The sequence below is a fragment of the Sebastes fasciatus genome, chromosome 17, assembly GCF_043250625.1.
Source record: "Sebastes fasciatus isolate fSebFas1 chromosome 17, fSebFas1.pri, whole genome shotgun sequence".
NCBI lineage: Eukaryota > Metazoa > Chordata > Actinopteri > Perciformes > Sebastidae > Sebastes > Sebastes fasciatus.
This window is the reverse complement of record NC_133811.1, coordinates 23,164,843-23,192,841: the sequence shown is the minus strand read 5'-3', so window position 1 is coordinate 23,192,841 and position 27,999 is coordinate 23,164,843. Positions and strand designations below refer to the sequence as shown.

The 27,999-nt window shown below is 41.2% G+C and overlaps 1 protein-coding gene across 1 annotated transcript; it reads right to left on the bottom strand.

Annotated features, from left to right (window-relative positions):
* Nucleotides 1-7: 7 nt before the first annotated feature.
* Nucleotides 8-27,709, bottom strand: tgfbr2a (transforming growth factor beta receptor 2a). The gene is made up of 7 exons (XM_074613698.1): nt 27,427-27,709; nt 23,549-23,690; nt 21,357-21,547; nt 13,573-14,342; nt 12,656-12,797; nt 3,413-3,537; nt 8-1,117 (listed from the first exon to the last, which is right to left on the bottom strand). Exons 1-7 carry the CDS (start codon nt 27,497-27,499, stop codon nt 938-940), a joined length of 1,623 nt encoding a protein of 540 aa, XP_074469799.1. The 5' UTR covers nt 27,500-27,709; the 3' UTR covers nt 8-937.
* Nucleotides 27,710-27,999: the final 290 nt, after the last annotated feature.

Sequence of the window (27,999 nt, the reverse complement as noted above, 5' to 3'; positions counted from 1 at the left end):
ACTCTGGGACCTGTAACACGTTTAATTATGGCTTTACACTTTTATACAAAAAAAAAAAAAGACTTTGATATAGATCTTTTCTGCCCGCTGGATCAGAACTCCCTTTTCTGTAACAAAAATGTCTAGTTCTATGGCTCTATTCCCTTTATGCTCTTGGTCTGACTAAACAGACCGAGATCAGAGTCCTCTGAGTAATACATGCACACACACACACACGCACGCATTCACACACACATTATACAGTATATCTATTCCCTTTATTTCCTTTCAGGCTGAATTTATTTTACAAATCATAGTCCTTGAGATATCAACTCTCCCTGCAGATTACTGCCTTGGATGGGTTTTTCTATTCCTTTGCTGTGGGTAATTTCCATTTCATGCCACAAGAAATTATACTTGCACCTTGAATCCAGTCCCGCAGACATATATCCAAGGCAGGCCACCAAGGAAAACGTATAGTCAATAAACTATAAGAGGGAAGTTAGTGTTATTAAGTGTCTTAATATATTACGTTACTCCCTTTTATCCTCTTTGCTAAATACATGCGGTCCCTTTATTTCCTATACCTGAAATGTATTGTCAAAACAAAAAATATATATCATTTGGTGTGCATAGATATTGATAAAGTGCAAATAGTATTTGGTTAAAAAAAGCTTTATAATGTAATTTCCCTGTTTGTTTATGACTCGATCCAGTCTTTGAAGCATGTAGAAGAGAACAAATCAAGTCTATATTTATGGTTGGTTCTGGTCTGTATATGGAAGTCCATCTCTGCTATCAGTTCTGATTCATCATGATTTTCCAGTTTGCTCCTCCGTCGACGCATTTCTGACGAACCCACAGCAAACAATGCATCCACTGGAGTTTCTCTCTCTCTCCCAGCTGCTTGGGTGCGATTCCTCTGCCGCCCTGGTGGGGGCAGTGTGTCTGTTGAGCTCTACTTCTCATCCACCGTTAAGATTTCCTCGGGGATCTTCTCCTCTGAGTCGGAGCGATCTGACAGCTTGTCCAGGTACTCCATGTCGTCGAAGCGCTCGGCGACACACTGGGCTGTCAGACGGGCCTCCGGGTCGTGGTCCCAGCACTCGTCTATGGAGGCGCACACCATCTGGATGCCCTGCACGGGAGCACAGATATAATCAGTCAATAATGCAGACTTGGGGCGAGTCTGACTGAGACGGAATCTCATCACCTCAAGCTGAAACTATGAATGTTCATGTGTATTTATGCGTTTCCATCTGTGTGTTTATGTGTGTCAATCTGTGTGCCAGACAAACTAATACAGCCCTGCAATAAATCCTCCATTCATTAAGGCTATAATGACCATTTTAAATTAAATTAGTTTAAATGGAAATAATTAGTAGACTACCTTTCGCAATATACAAACAGAAATTAAAGTATGTAAGGAAGCTTAAAGGTGCCCTGTGGAGTTTTCTTGTAAACAAACAAAAGTTATGTTTACATTTAATGTAAACACCAAAACACATTGTGTCCTTGAGGTCTGACAAATGAGTGCATTTCTTTCCTCATAAAACATTTACAAAGCCAATTTTCACTCTCTTACAAAATTCTGTAAGTATTTTAAATTGTTTACATCCAGGTTTCCTAGTTTGCTAGTTTCCTTCCCTGCTGTGTAAACTATTGGCAGGAATGTATACTGCCACTCGTGTGCACATGCATCCTCGTGTGCACATGCATCCTCCTGCGCGTGCACGAGACAAACAAAACAGGGATACATATGGGGGCATTACTGTAGCAGAGCTATTTGCAAATGCGTGAGGAGAGTTGTGTAACCGTATCTTAATCCGTGTGTGTGTGTAATCCGATTTGTAAATGTGTAAAATCTCTAAATGCGCACTGAGATTTAAGAATGTGTACAGGAATCTGCAAAGGTGTATTCAGAATCCGTGAATGTAATCAGATTTGTAAATGTGTAAAAGAATCTGTAGATAGATTTGCTACAATAATGACCGAATGGATACACTCATAAAAAACGGCTCCATAGTGCTACAAGAGAGCAAAAACTCTACAGAGTACTTTTACTGTAATAGAGAATAAGCACTGCTCTAGGAAGATTGTCATAATACGTACTGTATCCTCACTGACCATTGCAATGATAACCAGTTTATCTGTTTATGATCCCCAGTTGCTAATATTCCTGCAGTCCGTACATACGAAATTATATAAGTGCTTTGGCTTGTATGTTTTAAAGCAGCAAATGCAGGTGGAAGCTTCAGGCACAAGTGCATGTGAGTATTAGCAACTAATTTTTGCAACTGTCATCGGTGCCATGACGTCACGAAACAGGTGAATGTCCAAAAACGTCGCTGGCTGGTCGAACAAAGAGGCCGCGGCTGCTTCAGCTTGTGTACAGCTTCAAGCTTTACAAAATACTGAAGAACTGGATGACACTATTTTAAAAGGATTTATTACATTTCTGCTAATAGATCCTCTGAAGTCCTTCACACTGGCCCTTCAATATTAGGACAAGGGATCAACATTTCTTTGTTCTGTTGTATCAGATTTTGTAGGTTGTCCAATGGGACATGTTTATTTATTTATTAGTTTGTTTATTTATAGGGGATAGTGCACATAAATCAACACTGACATTTAAAATGTGCCAAGGTTAGCTCAACAGCTAATTTGCACCAGCAGACACAAGTAGACACAAGTTCAGTCTGCTCTGATTGGTCAACCGAACCAAACTCTTCGGACTCCGCTCCAGCTCTGCTCTAACTAACTTTGTTTGAGGGCGTTCCAAAGGCTGGTATTATGCAAATGTGTTACTTGGTGACATCACTACGTTAGAAGAAAAGGCGGGACTTCAAGCAAGACGTTTCAGGCAGTTCAGGAGCAGTGTTTCTGTGGGGGAGAGTAACTCCCTTTTGTATAAACTTGAGAAATTTGCAGACCTTTTACATGCACAAAAATAACTATATAACACACTAAAAGAAATGGAAAAAAAACACAAAAGGTAGGTCCTCTTTAATCTGTATGATTTGCCTAATTTTTTGCCTGAAAACAGAAACAGGAATGTCCACAGGGACTTTTGGTTCTCAGTTTTGTTCTTGAGTTTAGTTCCTCTGGTTCTATAAATCATGAAACATTGTGGTTATGTTGTGTGGGTTTGTTATTTGATGCTTTTTGTAGCTTGTCCAACAGGACTTGTTTATTTATTTATTAAGTTTGTTTATTTATTTATAGGGGACGGTGCTCATAAATCAACACTGACATTTAACAACATCACAGTATACAGTATGTGCCAAGGTTAGCTCAACAGCTAACTGAAATCTGACAAAGGATGAAAGCATTCACCTCAGCCCTCAGGAGTTCATAGAGTTAAAACATGAAATCTGCAGCTTCAAGGTTTTCACACAGTACTGTATGTGTGTGTGTGTGTGATGCCTCTTACTGGATGGTTGATCCAGCTGTCAGGGATCTCAGGTCTTCCTCTGTCTCGGAGAACGCTGTCCTTCATGCTCTCTACACACGGGTGTTCCCTCAGGTTCCCAAAGGGTGGCTCGTACTCTTTCACCTCTGCAACAACAAGAAACATGTACAGAAAAATAAGCCTGAGATCTCATCAAACAGGTGAGCTTCGGTTGTTTTTATACAAGCAATACACCTTGAAAGATTCCCATCTACTGAAGGATACAACTCTGTTGAGGTGAGATCAGATGGCAGTGCCCCACAGCTCACACATCAACAACACCTCTCAAAGGATTCACTGTGCGCTCTAAATTAAAACTGCAGGTTGCAAACTTTAAATAGCACTGAAGCAGCACAAACAACTAAAGAATCCGGTGCTGCTGATAGAGGGGCCGAGGGGTAGGGGGGGGATTTGCTGAAGAGACACACTTATTATTATCACATTTTTACCCTCAGCGTCAATGGGCTTAAAGCATCTCACCAACGCAGCTCTGGCTTTGTGTCAGCTCTCTTACACAACAAAATCCGGAGTGCTTGTCAAAAGCAATTTACCAGTTGAGTTTACTCAGGGCGAATATTTCAAAGCGCTGTCGTGGAGGATACAGCCTGGAAACGGTGGGTCAAGAGTTTTCCAATTTATCTTTACATGAATTAATGCATCCTTGGAGTAAAACAACAAATCAAATTCCAATTTGCTTTGAAGCGCAGAGGGCTTGTATAAAGAAAAACACGAGTTTCAGAGAATCGGTGGAGATAAGAAAAGCCTGATGAGGCACATGAGAATGTGGAAGTGAATAGTTCAAGTGGATTTGCAATAATTAAAAAATGATCAGGAGATGAAATAGCAGAGAACGCCTTGACAAAGACAGACAAAAGCCTTCAAACAGACACAGATAACACAATGTCTACTTTATTTTAGGCTCGAAGTGGCCTCAAATCGACTGTCACTGTTGTTGAACACGATGATCACTCTCATATGTTTCCATAAGTATGTCAGAGAATGTCCTCACTTACGAACACAGATATGTACTTCAAGAGTACATACAGTACATTGTGACTTTAAAGGGATAGTTTGGGTGTTTTGAAGTGGGGATGTATGAGGTACTATTCCACAGCAGTATACTGCTTTGCTCCCGTACTGTAACTCCCGTCTGTTTCTCCAAACTGGGGGAGTGCTAACTGTCATCTACTGTAGATAATAAACTGAATATAAATAATTACCTCATATAACCCCACTTCAAAACACCCGAACTATCCCTTTTACGAGTTTAAACCTGACTCGGTGTAATGAGTCAAACATACAGTTTGTTATTGCACAATAACATTGAATGACTGGATTTACTCAAGAAGTTGGAAATGTATCATAACTAATGACTAATGATGATGGGAATCAAAAACAAATTCAGTGAAACAGGGACACTTCTTACAACGATGCTGTAGCTGCTATCTAGTGTCATTAAGCTATAAAATATAGAGTAAAGGCATAAAGCAGCTTTTAATTCGTCTACTGCAACATGGGAGTATTTGTCTTTACATTTACATTTTATTGTAGTAGAACCAGTTTCTGTTGTTTCTTCATTTATATTTTCTTTTTTCTAAAGCGTGCATACAAACCTAAAGCTGGACTCGCCCCTTTTTGAGCTCATAATTACACAAAGAATACACCTACAAGGCAGGCCCAGTCAGTGATTGTGCAATTAGCTGGTGCTATGATACCGTATATCTGGCTCTAAATACACACAGACTGCAAACATAAACTGAATGAAAAGCACAGTGCAGATTTGTCCTGCATTGTGGGATTATGGTGCATTGTGGGATAAGCTTGGCTCTGAATACGTCTCCTAAGTGTGCTGAGAAGTGCACGTTCCAAATCGCATACTTTCTCTTTTTACTCTTAGTACATACTACATACTACATCTGCTCAAAAGCAGATCCACCACATGGCAAGGCAGATACACGACCTGGTGGATTAGAAGAGAGAATCCCTGAGGGAAAGAGAGAGCTTTGCCTGAGAATAAGCAGGCTGGAGGAGCTTCTAGAGAATATGCAGAGATGGTAGCAAAGTATCAGGCAGAGAAACAAAACCTCCAGGTGTTACATGCGATGTTTGAGAGCCAAAAGCTGCAGATTGACTACAAGAAGAAATTGAGACAGGTGGAGGAGCAGATCGATCAGAGGGACACTCATATCCTTGATCTGATGAAGGAGAGGGATGATCCATCTCTCTCAGCAGCTCACTGAGCTCTCACACCAGCTGTGGAAGCGAAATGTCTGAACTCCTGTTTCTCATGGCCGACAAATAACAGCGCTGCGGGGACGGAGGTAAAACAGATGGAGGGAGACCAGAAGGAACTGGAGGAGCTCTGTCTGAGAATGAAGAAGAGGTTTCTTGTTTAGCAAGACAGAGCGAGTTGGAGAAAATGAAAAGGACAGGAGAAGGTGGAGAAAGAAAAGAAGAAGAAGAAGACGAGGGGTATTTTGAGCTGGATGCACAAGAACAAGAGGGGTGATGGCAACAGAAAGGTGGAGGAGGCTGCAGGTTGTTCAGCTCAGGTTGGACCACAGTAGATTTCTCTTCCTCCCTCTTCACCTCTCCACTCTGCCCTCCTTCCTTCGTCTCCCTCACCCCTCCTATCCACCCTCCCTCTATCCTTCCTCCCTCAACCTCTATTAAAAATACTTCAAATAATCTAAAATAAAAAGCAAATAAACAATCAAATAAAAGCTCAATATGTCTGCCTCTCTGTATAAAGAGTATATATACCATATTGTATGACTATCTATGTTGAATCTCCCGGGCAGATGTGTCCGTCTGATGGGCAAAACGAGCAATATACAGCATATTACTGTTACTACTGCTACTCTGAACTGCAGCCGCAACATTCAGGAAAGTTTCTCACAGGCTGCCGCTGTCGGGTGCGAACGCATCAGCAAGACAGCTCAAAACGTCTCGATCGCCGGCTGGTTACTGGCAGTTAGTTTAGGAAGCGCTTGATTTGATATGCCGTTATCTCGGAGTGGAGCACGGATTTTAAGACGTCAATATTGCAGTCAATCATGTTAATTTAAATCACGATTAATATACGACTAACTGTGCAGCCCTTCAACAGAAAACTCTTTTCAGAGGTTGAAACTTCCTATTTGTATTTATTCTTTGCTCTGGTTTGGTAAAGCTTCAACATAACCCCACCCAACCGTAAGTCAACATTAAAGAAAAACGGAGCCAGATGTTTCTTTTTGTTTTGACAGGTCAGAGGGGGTGTTTAACTATGTTGTGGACTGCAAATCCACTTTTGGACAAACATGTTTACGTGTTCATCTCCAAACAATGGGTCCGAAATATACGAATCATACTACTGAGCATTTCGCAGTGTAAACAAAAGTGTGTATTCCAGGATGGAAAGATTGGCCGAGCCTGCTCTAAAAGGGAAAGATGGGTTTTTTTCTTTTTCTCCAGGCAAACCTTAAATTAAACTCTGAACTAGCAAAAGCTTTTGAAAACACAACACAGGGCAGGCGAGGAATGCTGTGGCTTGCAGAAGTCACACAGTGCATATTGACAAGATTTCTGTGAAGCAATGGAACAAGTTCAGCCCGGTAACAATGAGGGAACTTACACTGGGTCTCCTACGACAGCTGACATGTAGTGATGGGAATTTTGCAAAGCTAGCACATATTTTCATCCTTAATGTCTATTTTTCCGTGCTAGTTGTCAGCCATGTTAGCCTGTAGAAACTGTCTGGGAATCTGCAGCCAAAAGAAATTCTGTTAAATGTAGCTACAACGGCAGACTGGGGGAAGCTTCTCTATGAATGTTACTCTGCAGGAGTTTTGTGACACGCATCCATGACGGTACAGTTTCCATACAGTACAGTACAGTTACATATAGACGTATATGTTTAGACATCAATGGTCAAACTGCACCAGCAAGCTAAACAGGATTAAAACAAAAAAAGAAAGAAACTAGCGCTGTCAATCGTTTAAAATATTGAATTGTGATTAATCGCAAGTTAATTGTTGAATTGTTCAAAATGAACCTTAAAGGGAGATTTGTCAAATATTTAATACTCTTGTCAACATGGGAGTGGACAAATATGCTGCTTTATGCAAATGTATGTATATATTTATTATTGGAAATCAATTACCAACACAAAACAATGACAGATATTGTCCAGAAACCCTCACAGGTACTGCATTTAGCATGAAAAACATGCTCAAATCATAACATGGTGAACTGCAGCCCAACAGGCAACAACAGCTGTCAGTGTGTCAGTGTGCTGACTTGACTATGACTTGCCCCAAACTGCATGTGATTATCATAAAGTGGGCATGTCTGTAAAGGGGAGACTCGTGGGTACCCAGAGAACCCATTTACATTCACGTATCTAGAGGTCAGAGGTCAAGGGACCCCTATGAAAATGGCAATGCCAGTTTTTCCTCAAAAGATTTAGCGCACGCTTGCAGCCTTATTTAACCTCCTTCGTGACAAGCTTGTATGTCATAGTTGGTAGCAATGAATTCCTTAGGTTAACTTGTTTCATATGATGCGAGTATATTCAATCTAGCTTTAAAACTGAGCCCTAACCCTAAAGCTACAACCTCCGAAAGATCAATTGCGTTAATGTGTTAACGCAAATTCATTTTAACGCCACTATTTTCTCTATCGCGTTAACTTTGACAGCTCTAAAAGAAACACAAACCATCCTAAATGATTACAGCAGAATTGAGAGTGAGCATAATCCAAACCAGCATCTGATATGTTTGATATTCTTGTTCTGCTGACGTTCAAAGATCACATTTTTGTCTAATTACGCTCAACAAAACATAAATACTGAAAAAAGAAGAACAGAAATCCTGTCACTTAAACACATAAATAATGCAGGAAAAAAAAATCCTTTCAGTTTCAACATGTGCTTGGAAATACATTAGTAATGTGATCGCAATAACACTGTCTGTTTCCCAAAGTCTGTCTGCAACAACAGCTTGACTAATCCACTCCCAGCAGCCTCTGCTGGTTTTCATTAGGCTGCGGTGGCTGCGACACTTGTTTTGTGTTCCTCACAGGTTGTTAAAGTCATCTAGTACAGATGTAGGCGAGCGCGTGACACGTTACTTTTGTACATATGGCACTGACTCACCCTGGAGGCTTCCCCTGACATTAACTATAGCTGATACACGGCCTAACATTCACCTAACCCCATTAAAGGAGAAAACTATTTTAGCCCACGCTGGATGTCAGTGAAACCAAATTGGGCACGCACATTTTGTCCCCAATTCATCCACAATCGAGTCCCAAATTTGTTCCCAAATGTGGATTATGGCAGACCCCACACACACACACACACAGGACCATCAGGCCCTCCAGTCCTGGAGGAGTTGATGTTCTGACATCTGGAGAGCAGCTGCCTTAACCTCTCCTCTCCAGTCTAGCCCAACCTCTCCCTCTAGGGACTGAAGGCATTTCTCTGTCTGCAGCTCCACATTCAACACCGCTCCACTATTATCCACCCTGCGTAGCCCCACCCGCCTGAGGAACGCCCTCGTCGTCTTTCCGAGCCCTAAATCTGGACCGGCTAAATTATACAGGAGAGACGTTTTAGGGAACAGAGGCGGAGATAAAAAAAAAAAAAAAAAGGCCCGAGCCTTGAATCCAGCTTTTCCTTCTCTCTGAGGTGTGTTGATCTCTCTGTTTCCCTCTCACTCTAACTCTTGGAAGATAAAGTAAGCAGAGTGATGGCTCATGGCTGGCTGACTGGCGCTGTCGACAAGACAGGCTGTGTTCTTCTCGCCTGGCAGATCTCAGATCAGACCGCGGCCCCAGGAACTGTGGCAGAGCGGCTGTGTGGCTGCCTGCCACTGAGACGCAGAGCGCTGATCAGACATCTGTCTCACGCAGACACGCACACACACACACACACGGGTGGGTGGCATCGGAGACGACAGGAAACCAGGGATTCAACCCAGCCATTATAATGATGCCCCGGGATGTGTCACTCTGAGTTTCCATGCGTGTGCACATGTGTTCGTATTTTGTCTCAAAAGGAAGGTGAGTTCTCGGGGTGTCATTAGTGACTCACCGACCTCGGGGGACAAAAAAAACAAAACAAGAGGCCGGCAGCGTGAAAGCATGAAACTCTTTAAGTAAACACATCAGCTTTACTCTCATGGCGCTCTGATTCCAGAATCAATACCAGATCTCTGCCAGCGTTACAATCCACGAGGAGAGGGTTTTTTTTTTAGCTGCCAGCGGAGCAAAACCAAATTACCGCATCTCATTTACGCAGCTTTCCAACTTCCTCGTCGTCTATCAAGGTAGGATGCTGGCTGTGTTTGTGCAACATTGTGAACCTTACAGCATGAGAACGTCTCCCCGGGCTGTGGCCTTAATGAACTACAGATTCCTCTCCGATTGTCTCGGGGAGATGCCAAGTCTAGAAAAAAATTGGATAGAGATATACAGAAAAACACATTCCAGCTGCTTCTATGTTTCGTCTCTATTCCGGTGCAGGGGTGGGACGGGAGCCCCTCTCTCTCTGCTTACCCTCCCTCCTGTTAATCTACGCTAGCCTGTCCTCCCTGTCTGTCTGGGAGTAAAGCTGGACGGCTGTCTCTACAGTGTTCGGTGCAGTGGGAGGGTGATTAACTGCTGCCTCACCTGCCTAAGGGTAAGAAGAAAGACACAGAAAAATGTGGAGAAACTGAGCTGAAATTTTTAAAGGCAAGGATATTCAGAAAAACTGGGTCTAAAATAATGTTTGCTGCCGTGTTTCTGTTTGTCTAGAGATGAAAATAAATGTAAAGTAAGGGAATGAAAGAATGAAATTGGATGGAGGATGAGTGGGCTGAATAAAGCCCTCAAATCCCTCAAGAGGAAAACCACGCTAACTTAGCCTGGATTCGTTTAGTCCGTCTCTACCGACGTGTATCCTGTCTGGTCCGCCCTCCAGAGACATAGAAAACATCCTCATATAAAGGAGACATCCATACTTACAACGCCAGTCTAAGAACAGCGTGTCTTGAGGGCTGTGTTCTTTGCAAAAACAGGAAATAGTCTATTTTCTTTTCAAAGGTGTACCCACAGGGCACACATACTCCTGCTGTTGGGAAAGAAAAGCAAGGGGGATTGTGGGTAACTCTCTTGGGCAGCGTCTAACTGTGCTATACACTTTCAAGGAGGGCCCCCCCCACAGGGGCGATCGTGGGGGCAAAACAGGAAAAACGCCAAAGTAGAAACGTTCATGCCCCGAAACCCGGCTTTCAATCAGCGCTCTGACACAATGGAGACAGGAGCAGTCACAGAAACAAACTGGACCACAGAGACACTAAAGGGAAGTGAAAACAAACGACTCGAGCGTCGACATGAAATACTGCCCCGTGGTTCGCCTTCGGAAAATCACCCATTTCTATTATTTGCACATATCCTGGCCTTGTTTTCACTACAGAATGACAAACACAAGTAACGGTACATTAGCGAAGTGAAGGCTGATCCTTGAGACTTCTACAAGACGGATTGTGTGTTTGACACTCTTGGATTTTGTTCCCACAGTGATAAATGAGTCGTGGAAGAGGCGCACATAAAGTCCTGGTGCTCAGTTTCACACGTCTAGTAAAGTGAAGTCAAGGTGGAGTTGGTCACCGCACTCCTAATTGGTCAAGCCGTCAATGTGCTCGTATTCCTCAGAGGTCAGGCGAGCTGCGGAGGCAATTTTTCTTTTTACAGTATTTCGGAGGATATTCTCACAGGCCCCCGGAGGGAATTTCATCAATCAGTGCTTCTATTGATTTCCTTTACACTCAGCGGCCCGGGCTAATCTCTAATTTACCAGGGAAAATGCGGTTGTGTCCATTATTAACTAAAGGTCACATGTGATGTTTACTGTGTGCAGGGTACCATGCTACTATATCATGTTTAACCCTAAGAGACCCACCAAAGGACCCTTTTTGTCTTTTTGAGGCGGGTACAGGGGGTCTTTAGGGGGAGATAGCAGGTCAACAGTAGATGTCACATAGAAGTGGTGAACATCATCTGAAAGCTGAGAACCTGACGGTTAATTTGAGATGAAGCTCAGCACTGTGTGTCAAGTTGTTCTAGTCATAAATCAGAAATAAACATGAATGAATGAATTAAAATGTGTGTGAAATTAAAGTGTGAGAGTATATAAGGGCTTAGCACATTATAATAGAAGTATATGATGGTCATTCACATGCTGTATTACGTCTCATAAGTTGCTGCAGCAATTTTTGGGTTGATACCATTTGTTAAACAGATTTGGTGCTAAATTTAATCATTTTTACCACTCGAGAGATGATAAAAATGATCAATAATCCCTCCTATATACCACATTAAGACACCAAGACCTTGAGGAACACCATAGAAAAAGCCATTCTGTGATTTGGTATCAAAAACTTTTGACATTTGCAGATTTCGGCAAGAATTTCATTTTTCGGCGATTGTATGGCGAGCACTTCTGTTGTGTTAACTGCTCAGAAACCTCCCTACTGTCAATCTACCTAGGAAAGCCATCCATCATCCGAATGCGCTAGGTCTCTAGTTTGTGGCTGTAAAGTCTCATGAGGCTGTGATTATCCTAGAGGTCATAACAGGTCATTTTATAAAATGAGGTCAAAAAATGGTTCTCACTACAATGAAATGGCTCCTATGGGGACTAACATCATCACACATGAATACAATTGGGCTCATTGGATCCACAAGAGTCTCAGCTTTACAGTCATACCCAATTTATGTAATTCCAAGACTGTCTAGGGACCCCAGTGTGCAGAAATATTCAAATACAAAATATTTAGAATAGGCAAAAATAACACATTTATACTGCATTCACACAAACTGCGCGGTTTTTGGCCCAACATTGCATGCGATTATCATAAAGTGGGCATGTCTGTCAAGGGGGGAGACTCTTGGGTACCCATAGGAACCATTTTCATTCACATATCTTGAGGTCAGAGGTCAAGGGACCCCTTTGAAAATGACCAAGAGTTTTTCCTGCTGCGGCCTCTGAAAGATCGGTCGGGTCTCATAGGGTTAAAGCAGGTGTCCACAAAACACAACTGTTCATGATAAGACACCGAGAGGTGGATGCTGAGGGCAGCAAAGTGGAATTACATTATAGGAATAGTTTGTCATTTTGGGAAATATGCTTATCCGCTTTTTAAAGGAGACAACACCAGCACTTCATCCTACAATAATGTGTGTCTGATCACATCTTACCTCCGATTGCGTTGCACCTGGAGATGATCTCCCACAGTACAAGAGCCATGGAGTAAACATCGGCCTGTTTGAAGGACTCAATGTTTTCGAGGTTGATTCTGGACTCCAACACCTCTGGGGCCATGTACCTGGCTGTACCAACCTGAGAGAAAAAGCAAGATGAAAAACATTTCTGTGTCATTAAAGTCCATGATACCACCGAAGAGCCTGGCTACGTAGACCGTCTTAGCTGTGAGAGTTATTTACCTGCATGTATCAAGTGACAGGTGGTAATTCTGTGCTGCAGTAAGTTGTCACATCACATTTCATCTGAATCAAAACATGTTTGATGTGTAAAAATAATTGGGAAAACAAACGGTAGCTCTGAGCTTCAACAACACGCCGCTTGTCTTCACATAATTGCCACCTTGGAAAATGTGTTCGCTGGCGCTTCCTCCAGATGCATTAAGGGCATTACAATGCATTAGGTGTGCTGCGCGGGCAAAGGGTGAGGCCTTTGTATAATGAGTCATTTTCATAACGGAGTCTAATACGACTCTGGCCTATTACATCAGTGTAATGAGTCCATTAACAATCAATCAAGCCTGTTTCTCTTGTGACTATTATAAAACGACCACCTCGGAACACTTACAGCATGATTTCTATCAGCGTTATCCATCTGGGGCCAAGAGATAGAGGGTGCCAAATATTTAGAGATCCCTACGTGGTGAGGATCAGAAATGAAAGGTTTGATTGATAGCACGCCTCTGCTCGAGGTCTGATGAATATCTTTAAAGGAATATATGGCAGGGCTTGGACTGGCCTGTGTCTGGGGCGCCAAATTATAACAGGGGAGTTGTTTTTTTTATCTCCGAGGGGATCAAAAGCTACGTAAAACCAAATAAAAAACAAATAAATTTAGGATTAGAAGGCTTTACCTGCCCACTGTTGGCCAGCTCATCCACAGACAGAGCGTTGTCCAGGCGGAGGGCGAGGCCAAAGTCACACAGGCAGCACGTCAGGTCGCTTTTCACCAGTATGTTGGAGCTCTTAATGTCCCTGTGCGCGATAGGCACCTTGTAGCGACCGCAGGTGGTGTGGTCACTGTGAAGATGCGCCACTCCCTGTGCTAGCGAAGCCCCCAGCTGCCACAGGTCGTGCCAGCTGACGATGTGGTGAATCAAGAACTCCTGGAGGTTCCCTCTCGGCTGGTAGGCCGTGATCAGCCAGCACTGTCTCTGCGCCTTCCTGTCCTCCGCCGTCAGGAAGTGAAGCACATTGTCGTGTCTCAAGTCTGCGTCGGAGAAAATCTCCTTCTCGTTCTTCCAGGAGGCGTACTCCTCGTACTGGAAGATCTTAACGGCCACCGTCTCGAAGCCCTGCTCCTCGCTGACCGAGGAGCCCTGCTTGAGCTTGGCTTTGTAAACTTCCGCGAAGCGACCTTTTCCGACCTGAACGTCCAGCTCGATGGGCAGCAGCTCCGTGTTGTGGTTGAGGTTGTTGGCGTGCGTGGAGCTGCTGTCCGAGCCTTCGTCGTCTGTCATGATGGCGCGACCGTCGCTGAAGTCCAGGCCCCTCTTGCGCCTGGATTTGGCTTGGCGCTGGCGGTAGACCCGGTAAACGTAGAAGGAAGTGATGACGAGAACAGCCATGACCAGCAGAGGCACCAGGCTCACTAGGATGACTGCCACCACCTGGGATTCCTTAGCTGAGGGAACAAAAGACAAATGATTAAGATAATGAACAAGCCCATATTTACATAGCTGAGTTTAAAGCTGTATTAATCTATTATATCATTACATTAACAATGGAAAAGAAACACTGGTATTGACAAACCCACACAGAGTTATCCCCCGAACTCTGCAGCTCTCCTCAGCTCTACAGAGCTACTGTTTAGGCAACACATGTTATACACAAGTGATAATTTGTCAGTGTTTACAGCTTGTTGTTCTGCTTCCAAGTGCCCAAAAACAAGTGATGTAGGTTTAATAAATTCATTCTTAACCTTTTACAAAATAATCTCAACCTCTGTTTAGTAGCTCTTGATACGACATACATTCTTAAAAAATGGAAAAATGGATATTTGAACAAATTTCATGACCACTGGGTAAACTCCATCTGCTGACCGAGATCATGTAATATGATCAAAAGCTCCAGAACAGCAACTACCAACAACATTATTGGTTATGGTTATTATTTTAATATTTTATCTAATTATTTATTATCTTATTTTACAGTATTTAAGTTGTAAAATTATTAGTTATTTTATTAATCACTTATTCTATTGTATTTCATTTTATTCATGTAGTTTTTACTTCACACTGCTTTACTACTATTACTGTTATTATAGCTTTGAATACTATTTTATTACATTTTTATCATTTTATTGTCTCATGCATTTGTGTCAAATTATCAAATTATCAAATTGTTGGATTGTTTTTGTCTTTTCTGTTTTCCTGGTCCACACTTCTGTCTTATTTTCAGCTTGTCAGTCATCTGTGAAGCACATTGAACTACACTAACCTGTATGAAAGGTGCTAGACGAATAGAGTTTGATTGATTTGTATTGTTCAAAATAAAGTTAAAAAGTGGGAGACATTATTATTTTATCTTCTCTGTGTGAACACGATGTACGATGTTTTGAAACGCTGTATTTTTCCACTTGTGTTTTTTATGGAATGAGTAATAACATAAAACAATTTGTCTTCCAAAAGTACAAAAGAAATAAAACTCAAATTCCATCTCCGTATCAGCGTCTTGCGTAAGAGTAAAGTGATATTCTCAGAGCGGCGGAGGAACCTGAGCCTTCCCTGTGGAATGACTAAAAGCATCAGAAAGCTAAAGTTAGCGTCTGGGCCACAAAATGCGAAATGCTCCAAACCCTGACCCAGTCAACCACATATTGTGTCTCTTTATAGTATTCTTATAATTTGTGCGTCTGGGAGCTCCGACGGTTTTGGCAAACAGTGAAAGTTTATGCTTGTGCTGTGTTTATGGTGCAGTCTTTTAAGCTGCAGCCATAAACCGACCTATAAAAGCTATATCGCCAGACACAACACACTAAACAAGAAAACCCCAATCGGTCCGCAGTTTGACGAGTTCTAAATTTAAATCATTTATACGTCTCGTTGCTAAACCGCCACACAACTTTCCTAAATATTTTAAAATTAGCAGCTATTAAAGACCTTAATGTGACACAACAATAGTTTCAAAGCAGAAATATGCTCACGTTTCCCATTTTGCTTAAGAACTGATTTTAGAGGCAAGTGTGGATGTGAGTAGCAGAGTCGGGTTGGAATAAAGGAGGAGGATGACTGGGGAAGGCATCTAGCCGACTACCCAGTCGAGCCCTCTGGTTCTCTCATGTTTTTTTTTCAAACAGGAAACCACATGTCTGAAATCCTCAACATGGCCCCAGCCAGTTTGTTTTTATTTTCGCAGAGTGAGAAGCTATTTCTCACAACAAACCTGTCACTGTGCCTCCCGGACTCTCTCAGCTTTGGCCAAAACCCTCACTTAAAGGAATACTTCAACCCCAAAATGACCATTTGTAAAACAATTCCTCACCCTGTGTTAAACTTGAATTCTTGAAGAAAACTCTCATGCCTCCACGGTAAACAAAGAATAAAAAACAATGGAGAAAAGTCTTGATGAATTGGCCGCGTTTAACAACATCAAAACATCCATTTACAAACTCTCACACAACTCTTGCAGCATAATCCAAGTCTTGTTTATCCAGTTGTACGCTCACTACTTCCCAAACACATGCATCTTCACTAAAACAGGCTAAAATAGGCAGAGGTGCTACTCGTCCGGACTCGCACAGACGAGTAGCGCGCCTGCTCAAGCGTGAGACTGTTTATGCTGAAGTGTTTTAAATAATGAGGTTTTAGCGAAGATGCATGTTTTTGTGAAGTAGTGGGCATACAACTGGATAAATGAGACTAGGATTATACTGCATGAGTTGTGTGAGAGTTTGTAAACAGATGTTTTGATATAGTTTTGCTGTTGTTAAACCTGAACCCCATTCACTTAATTCATTAAGAATTTTCTCAGTTTTTGGATTCTTCATTCACCGTGGAGGCATGCAAGAAAAATAAAGAAGAATTCAAGGTAACACAGGGTGAGGAATCGATATACAAATGGGTATTTTGGGGGTTGAAGAATTCCTTTAAAGGATAATAAATTCTATAAATGGCAAAACTTGTGAATTAAAGCGACTCTTCATGTTAAATTTAGGGGATTACTGGTTAAACCCCCTTAATTTAAGATTTCCCTTAAGTTGAAAGCTCTTGAGCAATGTTTGTGAAGTGAAAGCATTCTTTAAAGTTCCCTTATTATGCAACATTTTCAGGTTCATACTAGAATTTTGGGTTTCTGCTAGAACATGTTTATGACCTGATTTAATATCTAAAAAAACTTTATTTTTCTCATACTGTCTGCCTGAATATGCCTGTATTTACCCTCTGTCTGAAACGCTCTGTTTTAGCACATTTCAACGGAATTTTCAAAAAAATCAACAGAATTGTGTTGCTAGGCAACAGCTTGGGTCCGTGTTTACTTCAGCTGATGTTACTCACATACACTGCAACCGGAAATAAACTGGGACACATTTCAAATGTTTACTTTTAAAACTGTGAAATGGTCTAAATATTGTACAGCTGTGACATCACAAAATTACAGACAGCTTTTTTGAAAATTTCTGAATACGGGCTGTGTGTATATCTTGAGCGTTTCGATACTTTCACAGTATTTATATAGCACTTAAACCTGCTTTATAATAAAAAAGTCATGAAAATCTCACTTTTTACTATATGGGACCTTTAAAGGAATGGTTTCGGGATAGTTTTGCTTTCTTGCCCAGAGCTCGATGAGAAGATCAGTACAAGGCCCCTATTTAACAGTAAAATATGAAGTTGGATACAGGAGACAATTAGCTTAGCATAAAGACTGGAAACAGGGAAACAGCTAGCCTGGCTCTGTCCTAAGGTAACGAAATCTGCAACAAACAAAACAAAAAGCTCAGTGACTACCTGGATTCTTGTCAGCGGAGCGAGAGACTTTAGAAAATCATTGCTCCCGGCCAAGAAATAGTCTGGCACACAGCCCCTCGGAGAAACCGTTAATGTATGTTTTTACACTTTGATTTTTGGATGGGTTAAACAGATATAACTTTAGAAGTACTGGTAGATGGACTTTCTACCTTTGAATAGAGTCAGGCTAGTTATTTCCACGTTTCCAGTCTTTATGCTAAGCTAAGCTAACTGCCTCCTAGCTCCAGCTTCATATTTTATGGACAGAAATGAGAGTGGTACCCATCCTGTTATCTAACTCTCAGCAAGAATAAGCATAATTTAAGTTTAATCAAACTTTTTGAAGCTGTACCTGGTAGATTAATACATATATTACATACAACTGCTCTTAAAGGGACTATTTGTAACTTTCAGAAATGCTTCTTAACAGCGACACCTGTGGCCGTGAAATCAACGAAAGTCAGCGTCGGGCTCGCGCTTGCTCGCTCTACATATACCTGAACAAGCATCACTCAAAACAGTGAGGCGACACACGTCACCACAATATCATTCTATATTTCAGCTGCTTGGCAGTAATGTTAGCTGACCAGACGAAGGTCTCTCCATGAACATGATTTAGATCTGATCTTAGTGTTGGCTTTTCCTGCCTCAGTGCAGGCTGAGGCAGCGGGGCTCTGCAGCGTGTCTCCCTGCTCTCTCCGCCCACAGCCGGAGAGAGCAGAGGAGACACCGGCACCCGGTCGGTAACGAGAAGACAACGTAAATCTCTGTAGAGCGCCGTTACTTCCCAAGACACGGGAAACCTCTGTTGGTCTGGAGGAGCTGCAGCATTTATTTCTGCACAAACGTCCCCTGTGCATTCACTAGATATTCTCAGAGCTAAACTAACTCTTCTGCAGTGTGGAGTGAGCGCGCGTTCATGTCTAGAGGTGGAGCGAGCTGAGCTGTCTGAGTGAAGGCGAGCAGGCAGAGGAGGAGGGTACAGCGGCTACTCGCGAACGTGCATATGCGAGCGCGCATGTGTGACGACGCGCTACATTTATGCGCGTACAAAGTTACAAACAGTCCCTTTAAGTTCAATTGTAAAAAAAAAATCATAAGCTTCTTGTTCTCTAGTTAGGTCTCTTTTGTATTCTTCTTGCCATTTCCAATACGTTTTTTGTAAATGTATTTCTGATAACATGGTTAAAAACAGCCTTAGTCCACTTGTCAGAGCAGCAGTACAATGGTGAAAGAGGGTTACCCGTTACCATGGCAACTCTGAGGTATTTCAGCCGGTATGTATACAAACAACTTAGTATTTCCTGTAACTTATGTAATGACTTTCTTAAATGTATCCTTCAGTTACGGGAAAAAATATTACTTCAGTCTGATAAAATGCTTTGCACAACGGGAAACTGGTCACTGGCTAGCTTCTTCATTACAACACAGTCCCATGTTAGTCACTGAGACGTTACAGACAGTGCACCGACATTCTCAACAGCAAGCGACTGTGTTTCCATTACGTGGTTTGCACTGTGCAGATGCTTTTAATTTGTCTCTGTGTGCAGAGCCAGGTCTCAGACATGTACTGTACCTCTGTGTTATTAATGCCTGGATGCTGTAGTCAAAATACATCGGATTCCAGGGCAATGTGTTGTAACTGGAGTCTACAAGCTAATGTCTCCGAAACCTGTTTGTAATCATGTATCTGGAGAGCATTACGGTGCACACGTGGTAGCGTTCATGCATGACGCCTTACACGACAAGCTGATAGAAACAGGCATAATAATATTAGGCCGACCGGGACTATGACGTTATCATGTTATGTTGTGCAGATGTAAGAAGTTTTTGCATGCATAAAACAGTTTTACGAAACTATTGCTCCACTTTGAAAGAATGCAAGAGACACGGACTAATAAGGAACTTATGTAACTTATGTAATACTTTCAGTACGAGTCAAGATTCCGGGAAATACACTTACTGGAAGTGTTATTTTTGCTCATTGTGAAATGAGAAGATTGATACCACTCTCATGTCTGTCTGTTCAATGTAAGGCCAACCTGCAGCCATTTGGCTTAGCTTTGCATAAAGACTGGAATCAGGGGGGAACAGCTAGCCTGACTCTGTCGAACAGTCAGAGCTTTTGTTCTTTTGCTGCTAGGTGGATTCTGTTATCTTCGGACAGAGCAGAACTCTCACAAAAACAATAAATCCCATGTACTTCAACATGCACTCCTTTATTATCTGTTTTTTGTTAGGACAGGTCATAATTCTCTCTCTATTATATATTTAATATTGATGTGAAAACACCTCCTTCAAACAACTGGATGTATTCAAGTTTCTCGCCAAAAACTACATTTTACAAGATTACATTTGAACACACCATGATAACGTTAGAATTTACCTTCGCCCAATGTTATATAAGCAATCATTTTTACTAAATAGAACCTGCACGCATCATAATGTAAGTAATAATAACAATGTATGGCACCTCCCGTGTTGAAATCGTCAGGACGAGAGCTCATTAACGTTAGTTGTTAGCAGCCGATAAGCAGCACAGTCCTGCACAGAGCTAACAGTTAACGTTAACTAGCTCTCGTCCTGCCGACCTCAACACAGATTTGTTGTTCGCAATGTAGCATTATCAGGGAAAAATAGGATATGTCCCCTGGACGCGTCTATAGTGAGTTTACTGTGTCTCATTTTCTATTGTCCCTGTGACGGTACCTATGGTAACTGCGGTCCCGTTGAACAACGGAGAGCAGAGCTTCGCCTCGCTGCGCCGTAAGTCCCCGCTGGGCAACACCGACACCACGCTGCTGGAGGCCGTATTGCATGGACAGCTAAAATCAACACAAAATGAACGTTCCTCGTAGTAGCTTTAGATCACTGCAGGATAGTCAGGATAGTTAAACTACAATGCCCCTCATAGCTCAATGAATCTCGTGAGGATTCACAATTAGTTACCTTCTTGACAAAACCGCTTTGCAAACTATTTTTTTCTTGCAAACCATTCCCAGACTGGGCTTTTTTGGGAGAGGGGCTTAAAGAGACAGGCACTAAAACGGAGCGTTTCAGATGGAGGGTGAATACAGGTATATTCAGACAGAGAGTATGAGAAAAATAATGTGTTTTTTGACACATTAAAGTATGTAAAAATGTTCTAGTAGAAACCCAAAATACAAGTATGAACCTAAAAATGAATGTGGTATTTCCCCTTTACAGACATGCCCAGTTTATGATAATCACATGCAGTTTTGGGCAAGTCATAGTCAAGTCAGCACACTGACACACTGACAGCTGTTGTTGCCTGTTGAGCTTGAATTTGCCATTTTATGATTTGAGCATATTTTTTCATGCTAAATGCAGTACCTGTGAGGGTTTCTGGACAATATGTGTCATTGTTTTGTGTTGTTAAATGATTTCCAATAATAAATATATACATACATTTGCATAAAGCAAGAATATTTGCAAGTATATTAAATACTTGACAAATCTCCCTTTAAGGTGCATTTTAATTAATCGCGATTAACTATGGACCATCATGTGATTAATCGCAATTAAATATTTTAATCGATTGACAGCCCTAATCATTTTAAATGTCACAATCCAAAAGAAAAAAAACATTGGTTGAAGAAACTCACTCAACTCAAGAGAGAGCGGGTGAAAATAGGATGAGTAGGCGAAATAATTGCGTTTTAACTTACAGGAGCTAAAGAAGATGTGCTCGTTGCACTCCTCCCCGGTGCAGGAACAGATAAAGAACGGGGAGCCCATGCCCTTTCTTTCTTTCATCTCACACTTGCTGTTGTTGTAATCCTCCAGGACCAGGCCGTACAGCGTATCTGATCGGTTGTGGCAGAGTGTCTCAAAGGTGAAATTGTCATCAATCCTCCTCCTTTGAAAAGAGAAAAAACACACAGAAAAATACTGCCATTTACTGGATTAAGTTTGATTTGTTGTCTTTGCCCTTTTCAGAGATCTGTATTATCATGTAACAAGGCAATGGTGGCAGGTCTGCAGTTGTGTAAATAATGCGATTTTAAGCCGTACAGTGATAAAGTGGTTACTGTAAATGGCATATTTGTCTCTTTCAGGAGTCCACAGTCTCAGCGTTATGTAAATGACTGCAACACAGAGGTCACATTTACAAACAGCGAGATTCTGAAATGCCATTACAAACAGGAAACAAGGAAAAGCCTGAACCTGCACAAATATATCCATATTTAAATGTTGCTTCCCTGCTGGGCAGCGCTGTCCGTGCAGCTGTGGGGAACATTTTAAAGAGGTGCTGCTGTCCGTGTGCCATTAGCTTTCTGCTGACCTCAGCTCAGAACATGCCTGTAACACCGCTAATATAATGAGAAACAGCAGCACGGCCTTGAAGCTTTTAACACCAACACAAATCTGCTTCCTGCTGCTTCTCACTTTCGGAGGCAGATTAAATGCTGATGGACGTTTATGCGCTCATGTGCTGTCATGATCCAGTCTTCACCAGAATGCTGACAAAGGAAAAGGTCACTTCAAGGAAGAGATTTCAGGGCTTCTGGGAGGAAATGATTCCCAACCTGATAAAAAAAAGGATCCACTGTGCCCTCATTTCCTCATGTCTTTGTCTGTACATATAGTATGAACTAAAGTGAATGTAATGAAAAATGCTTTTTTCACTTTAACTATACTCAACTTAAAAGGTACAGTGTGCAGGATCTGGCAGCATCTAGATGTGAGGGTGCAGATTGCAACCACCTGAAATTTTGTGTGTCAAGCATGTAGGAGAACTATGGTGGCTGCCGCTCCCGGCGGCTGAGAGGAGTGACGGGGGTTAACTCTAGAGCAAGAAATGTTATCGACTCCGGCCCAAGCAGGAAAAGTTAACACAGTGGCTGCAGTCGAAAAGTCTTTTTCTCTTAGGAAGGTTCCTAACGGAGTGAAATGATCCGAAAGCATCCAAGCAGCAGCCATGATAAGAGCTGTTCGAGTTCTCTAAATGCTATGGAAAGGTGCTTTAATGCTTCCTTTCTTATCCCCTTTAGCATAAGATACACCGGACCATCCTTTACCAAAGGAAAGGAGATAATAACATCCCACAATACATGGCGGCCGTAACATTTAAAGCGACGCACCATTCTGCCGTTCATGAAAACAAACGATATAGCAAACTGTCAATAAACAAATAATCAACATAAAGAAATATTACATGTCCGAAAAGGAGTAGGAAGAAGTACAGCCTACACATATGGTCCTACCCCTTCTCCATAACTCAAACAGTTAACTCAATATTTATAATATCTTCCTTTTTTTATTTCAATTTCAACCTCGGTAATGAAGTCATATTTTTCTCCGGTTGTTTAGTCAGGTCAGAAAATCCTTTATTATATGTTGATGTAAAGTGTTACAGCAGCAGAAGGACCTGTGGTATCTCTCTTTTACACACCGCGGGTGAAGGAGCCTGTCAATGAAAGACCTATTTAACATCGTACAGGGCAAAAATGCGCCTTTTGTAGTCCATCTTTGGATATTGTAGTTTCACCACGGCAGACCCGCATCGATAATGTCCGCCGCCGGCGCATCATAATTACGTAGCCTTATGAAGTGCAGTCGGATTCTCTTCACACCGCGGTTGTGTCTTCCTAAGTCCTTCTGAATTCTCCTTCACATCTTTCCCTGACCTCATGACGTTTTCCATCGAGGTCAAGGAAAAGTGGTTAGGAAAAGACATTTAGAACGTCATTGTATTTACTTTATAACGGCAGCCAGAAAACACAGTTAGCAATATTATATTCCATTTCTGCCAATTGATCCCCCCTAAATGTTACACACTGTTCCTTTAAACCATTTTGCATCATAACTCTGGCTTTTATTCATACAGAAATGTGTGTTTGGATGAGTGGACACTTACCACATACTGACGCACACATCGTCGTAATTGGGGCAGATGGATGTGATCTCGCAGTCCGCCTTGCAGCTCCCTTTACCTGTGCAGCTGGTGAACCGTAAATCACAGAACTTGCACAGCCTTCTCACCTTCATTATATTGGCTTCTGCAAAGGGAGAAGAGAAGTGATAAGAGGTGAGTTGGGTATACAAAAAAAGGTTGAGTCTACTTTGTAAAAACAGATTTAGGCTCATTTTCTTATATGTAATTGTGTTGTAGCCCACATTTGACATTAAAATGACTGACGACTCAGAAATGCAAAACATTCACGATGATCAATAACAGGAATAAACATGATATTCATCAGCATGAAATGCAAGAAAAACTTTAAATCTAATTAAAGTGAGGGAGTTTTTCGGACTCATGCCGATAAGTAGAGGCAGATATTCAACATAACCACAAGAAGAATCCAAACTATTTCATCCTAGAGGGCTGGACAGACTTTTTCTCCCTGTGAAGTCTGAACAATAAGAGCAGCGCGCAGTGGCATCCACCTCCTTCGGTCTTGTTCAGACTTGACTTTGCCGCCGGGCAGACCCATATCGGTGAGACAGACAGGATTGTGTGATGACTGCCTGTGGGTTTGATAATCATCTAAGGAGACAACTTCCAGACAGGCAAGAACAACAAACAAAGGAAACACGGATGCATCTCCTTCGCTGAGGAGTCTCTAATTTGTCGAGCCGATGAGACGGCTCCTCATTTAGAAAGGCGTTGTGCCAACTCTCTTCATGAATATGAATATGTCTATGAATGTTTGGAGAGAGAAAGAAAAGTGTGTAGGTGTTGGTGAGTGTTTGTATTCGTACAGAAATCCTCCGACCGCAGTCTGTCCTGTCATTGAGAGGCTGTTAATGATAAAAACCCGCCAGGCAGCATGCCTCTGTTTGGCACAGAAAAGAAGAGATGGAGCAACAAGGACGGTGAATAATCTCTCCTGTCTTCTACTTCCTCCTCCGCCACATAAAAGTAAGAGTGGAAAGTGGATCTTGTGGCTTTAAGAGCTGGAAATGATCCTACAAGGGGATATTCCAGATTTCCCAGGACCAATCTAGCACCGGTGGTTGAAGCATCATCAGGAAAAAATGTGTCTCACGGACATTCCCACATGATTTTGTGATGAGTTGTACAAGTGTGCACAATGAAGACTCAAGAGGTACGATGAAGTTAGGCCACTCGCTGTGAGTCTATTGAGTAAACAGAGAGGCAGAGGGTGAAAGAGAGACGATGAAGACTGTACTCCTTCTAGCTCATGAGAGTTTATATTGAAAAATAACACAAACTGAAAGATTGACTGAAATCAAAAGAGCGAAATCACAAAAACAGAGGTAGAGAAAAAAAACAGTGCTGCTGCTGCTGCTGCAGTAAAACCACATCCTTACATCAGAATATGCAACTCATGACCAAACCAAGAGAGAAAGTGGGTTCATTTCTACCTACATACTGTAGTTTAAAGACTCCGGAAGAAGGATTGTAAACAAACATGATGTATCTGAAGGTAGCAAGCTGTTTAAAGATGGCACTGACGAGACTTTGATCACATGACCACAGCGTTTTGCGACTGGGAAGTGTAAGTGAAAGCAGACTTCTTGACGGGTGAGACAGTGAAGAAGTCTGTTCCGTTCGCCTCTTGACTTCACACCGACTTGAGGTTGAGGTGCTGTGCGCGTACGCTCTCAACCTTGCACAAAAAGCCTACTGTGTCATTTCCTCCGATCTGCAAGGTGGGGGTTAGAGACCTGCAGTTTACAGCAGCAGAAATACTGTACAACCTGCTGCAGCGTGAGAGAACAAGGGAATCTAGAGCACGTCGATGGCATCCTGTTCCTGTGCCAGAGCGAGATACTTTCACCGGAAGCTGGCAGGATATTGCTTTGTCTCAACTGCGAGCTCCCACACAAATAAAAACATCTAAATATTACACTTGAACTCCAGACTAAACTACTTGACAACGCAATTTAAGCTCTGCCTGGCGGGTTTTGCTGGGGTGTTTTGAAGTAAATCAGCACTGAGGGGATAGTCCATGCCTGAGTGGTGATGGTGGTGGGAAGGTGGTTGAGCCGGAGTAATTATATCATTAGAGCAACTCCTCTGGAAGAGCATGTCATTTAAACCCGGGAGGCGGGCTATGGAAGGGATGAATGGTAGTAATTGTCACCCAGGGCTACATATAATTGCAGAGAGGGGGAAAGAGGATTAGGAACAGCCAAAGCCACTTGGTGCCGCTGGGACTGAGTCGGAGACAGATGAAGGTAAAGCGTTGTCTTCCTCAGGGGGGCTTGCTGGACCTGTTAGCAATGTGGCTGCACATCAAGGATGGAGATGACCCATCTGAGGGTGGGGCTTTAAAGGTGGTGACTTACAACAGGTGAAGCTAATGTAGCATGGTGAACAGCTAGGCTAACGTGTAAACAAGATAAGATAAGATAAATAATAAGTAAAAAGATAAAAGTTAGTAAACGATAAAGATATAATAAATAAGTATACAGTAAAAAAAAGATAAAATATAGAAAATGTAATAATAATAATATATAATGTAATAATGTAATAATGTAATAATAATATAATATAAACAGACATTAATTTACTCCTTCTCACTGTTCTAATCTCAGTAAGACACATAGTGGGCTAGCTTAACAGTGCTAACTGTCACACCAAAGCCTTTAAGGCATTTAAAGCTCAGTAAAAACAAAAACAAGATAAAAAAGTAAGTGATAAAGATATAATAAATAAGTAAAAATAAGTAAAAATAAGATAAAATATAGAAAATATAATATAATAATATATGTAATAATATAATATAATATATTATATTATATAACAGACATTAATTTACTTCTTCTTACTGTTGTTATCTCAGTAAGACACAGGAATAGTGGGATAGCTTAACAGTGCTAGCAAGAACACACATAACCTTTAAGGCAATTAAGGCTCAATAAAAACAAAAACAAGATCAAAAAGTAAATGATAAAGACATAATAAATGAGTATGAAGAAAAAAACAGGATAACAAATATAGAAAATATGATGTATTAATATATATATATTAAAATATGATATATATATATATATTAATACATCATATTTTCTATATTTTTTTAATCCTGTTTTTTCTGTATACTTATTTATTATATCTGTATCACTACTATAGAAAATATGATGTATTAAAATATATATATATATATATCATATTTTCTATATTTTTTATCCTGTTTTTTTTCTGTATACTTATGTATTATATCTTTATCACTATATATATATATAATATATAATATATATAATATATAATATATAATATATATATTATATAATATATATATATATATATTATATATAATATATATATAATATATAATATATATATATATTATATATTATATATATAATATATATATATATAATATATACAGTATATATATATATATTATATATATAATATATAATATATATATATAATATAAACAGACATTAATTTACATACTGTTCTCAGTAAGACACAGTAATGGTAAGTTAGTTTAACAGTGCTAGTAAGAACACACCTTTGCCTTGTTGAATAAATGAGGCATTTAAGGCTCACTAACCTGCTGCACTTGATGAGTTTCTGTTGTTTTTATTAAATTAATTTCACTTTTTATAATAAAAGTTGATGTAATAATTGACCACAGGCCCTTATAAAAACACCTGTAAACAACAACACTGAGTCTCATCTTTAACTACCTAAAGGAGTCACTTAGTGCTCCTCTGTAGCTTCCCCCCCTCAGCAGCAGCAGCAGCAGCGGTGTGTGAGAGAAACTTCAGCCGCAGCTTAGAGAACTTTTCTCGGAGTAAGAAAGTTGAACTCACCCGACTCCTCGAGCTGGAAACAACCAAAGAGGATCACTCCACACCAGAAAGCGGAAAAGCGAAGTAAATCCATTTAGAAAACGGACTGAACACTCTTCTCCTCTTTCTCATTAATTAACCGGGTTAATAATATCCAGACTCTGAGGACTTTCTTCAGTCCTCCTGTTGCTTCTTTCTTTCTCCTCCAACAACAAAAAAACGCCTTCACAGCTCCGAGTAGAAGCAGAGCAGAGTAAACACACACCAGCAGCAGGCAGGACTCTCCCTATATGACTCACACAGTATGTGCACGTTTCATGAAACAGGAAATCTTCAGAGAGGGTTGGACAGTTTTTTTTTTTTCTTCTTCTACTTCTCAGTCATGCTCATGTGGCTCTTAAAGTCTTGAAGCATGTCATTAAAGAGAGAGAGGCAGAGCAGAGCAGGACTTGAAATGACATGCTCTAAAATAGCTTTAAACCAGAAGCTTCACCTTTAAGGCTACAAGCATATTTATGCATGCTTCAAAGTGGTCACACCTTTCAGATCTTATTTAGAGCTGTCAACCTTTAAAAAGAAAAACTGCTGGCTTTT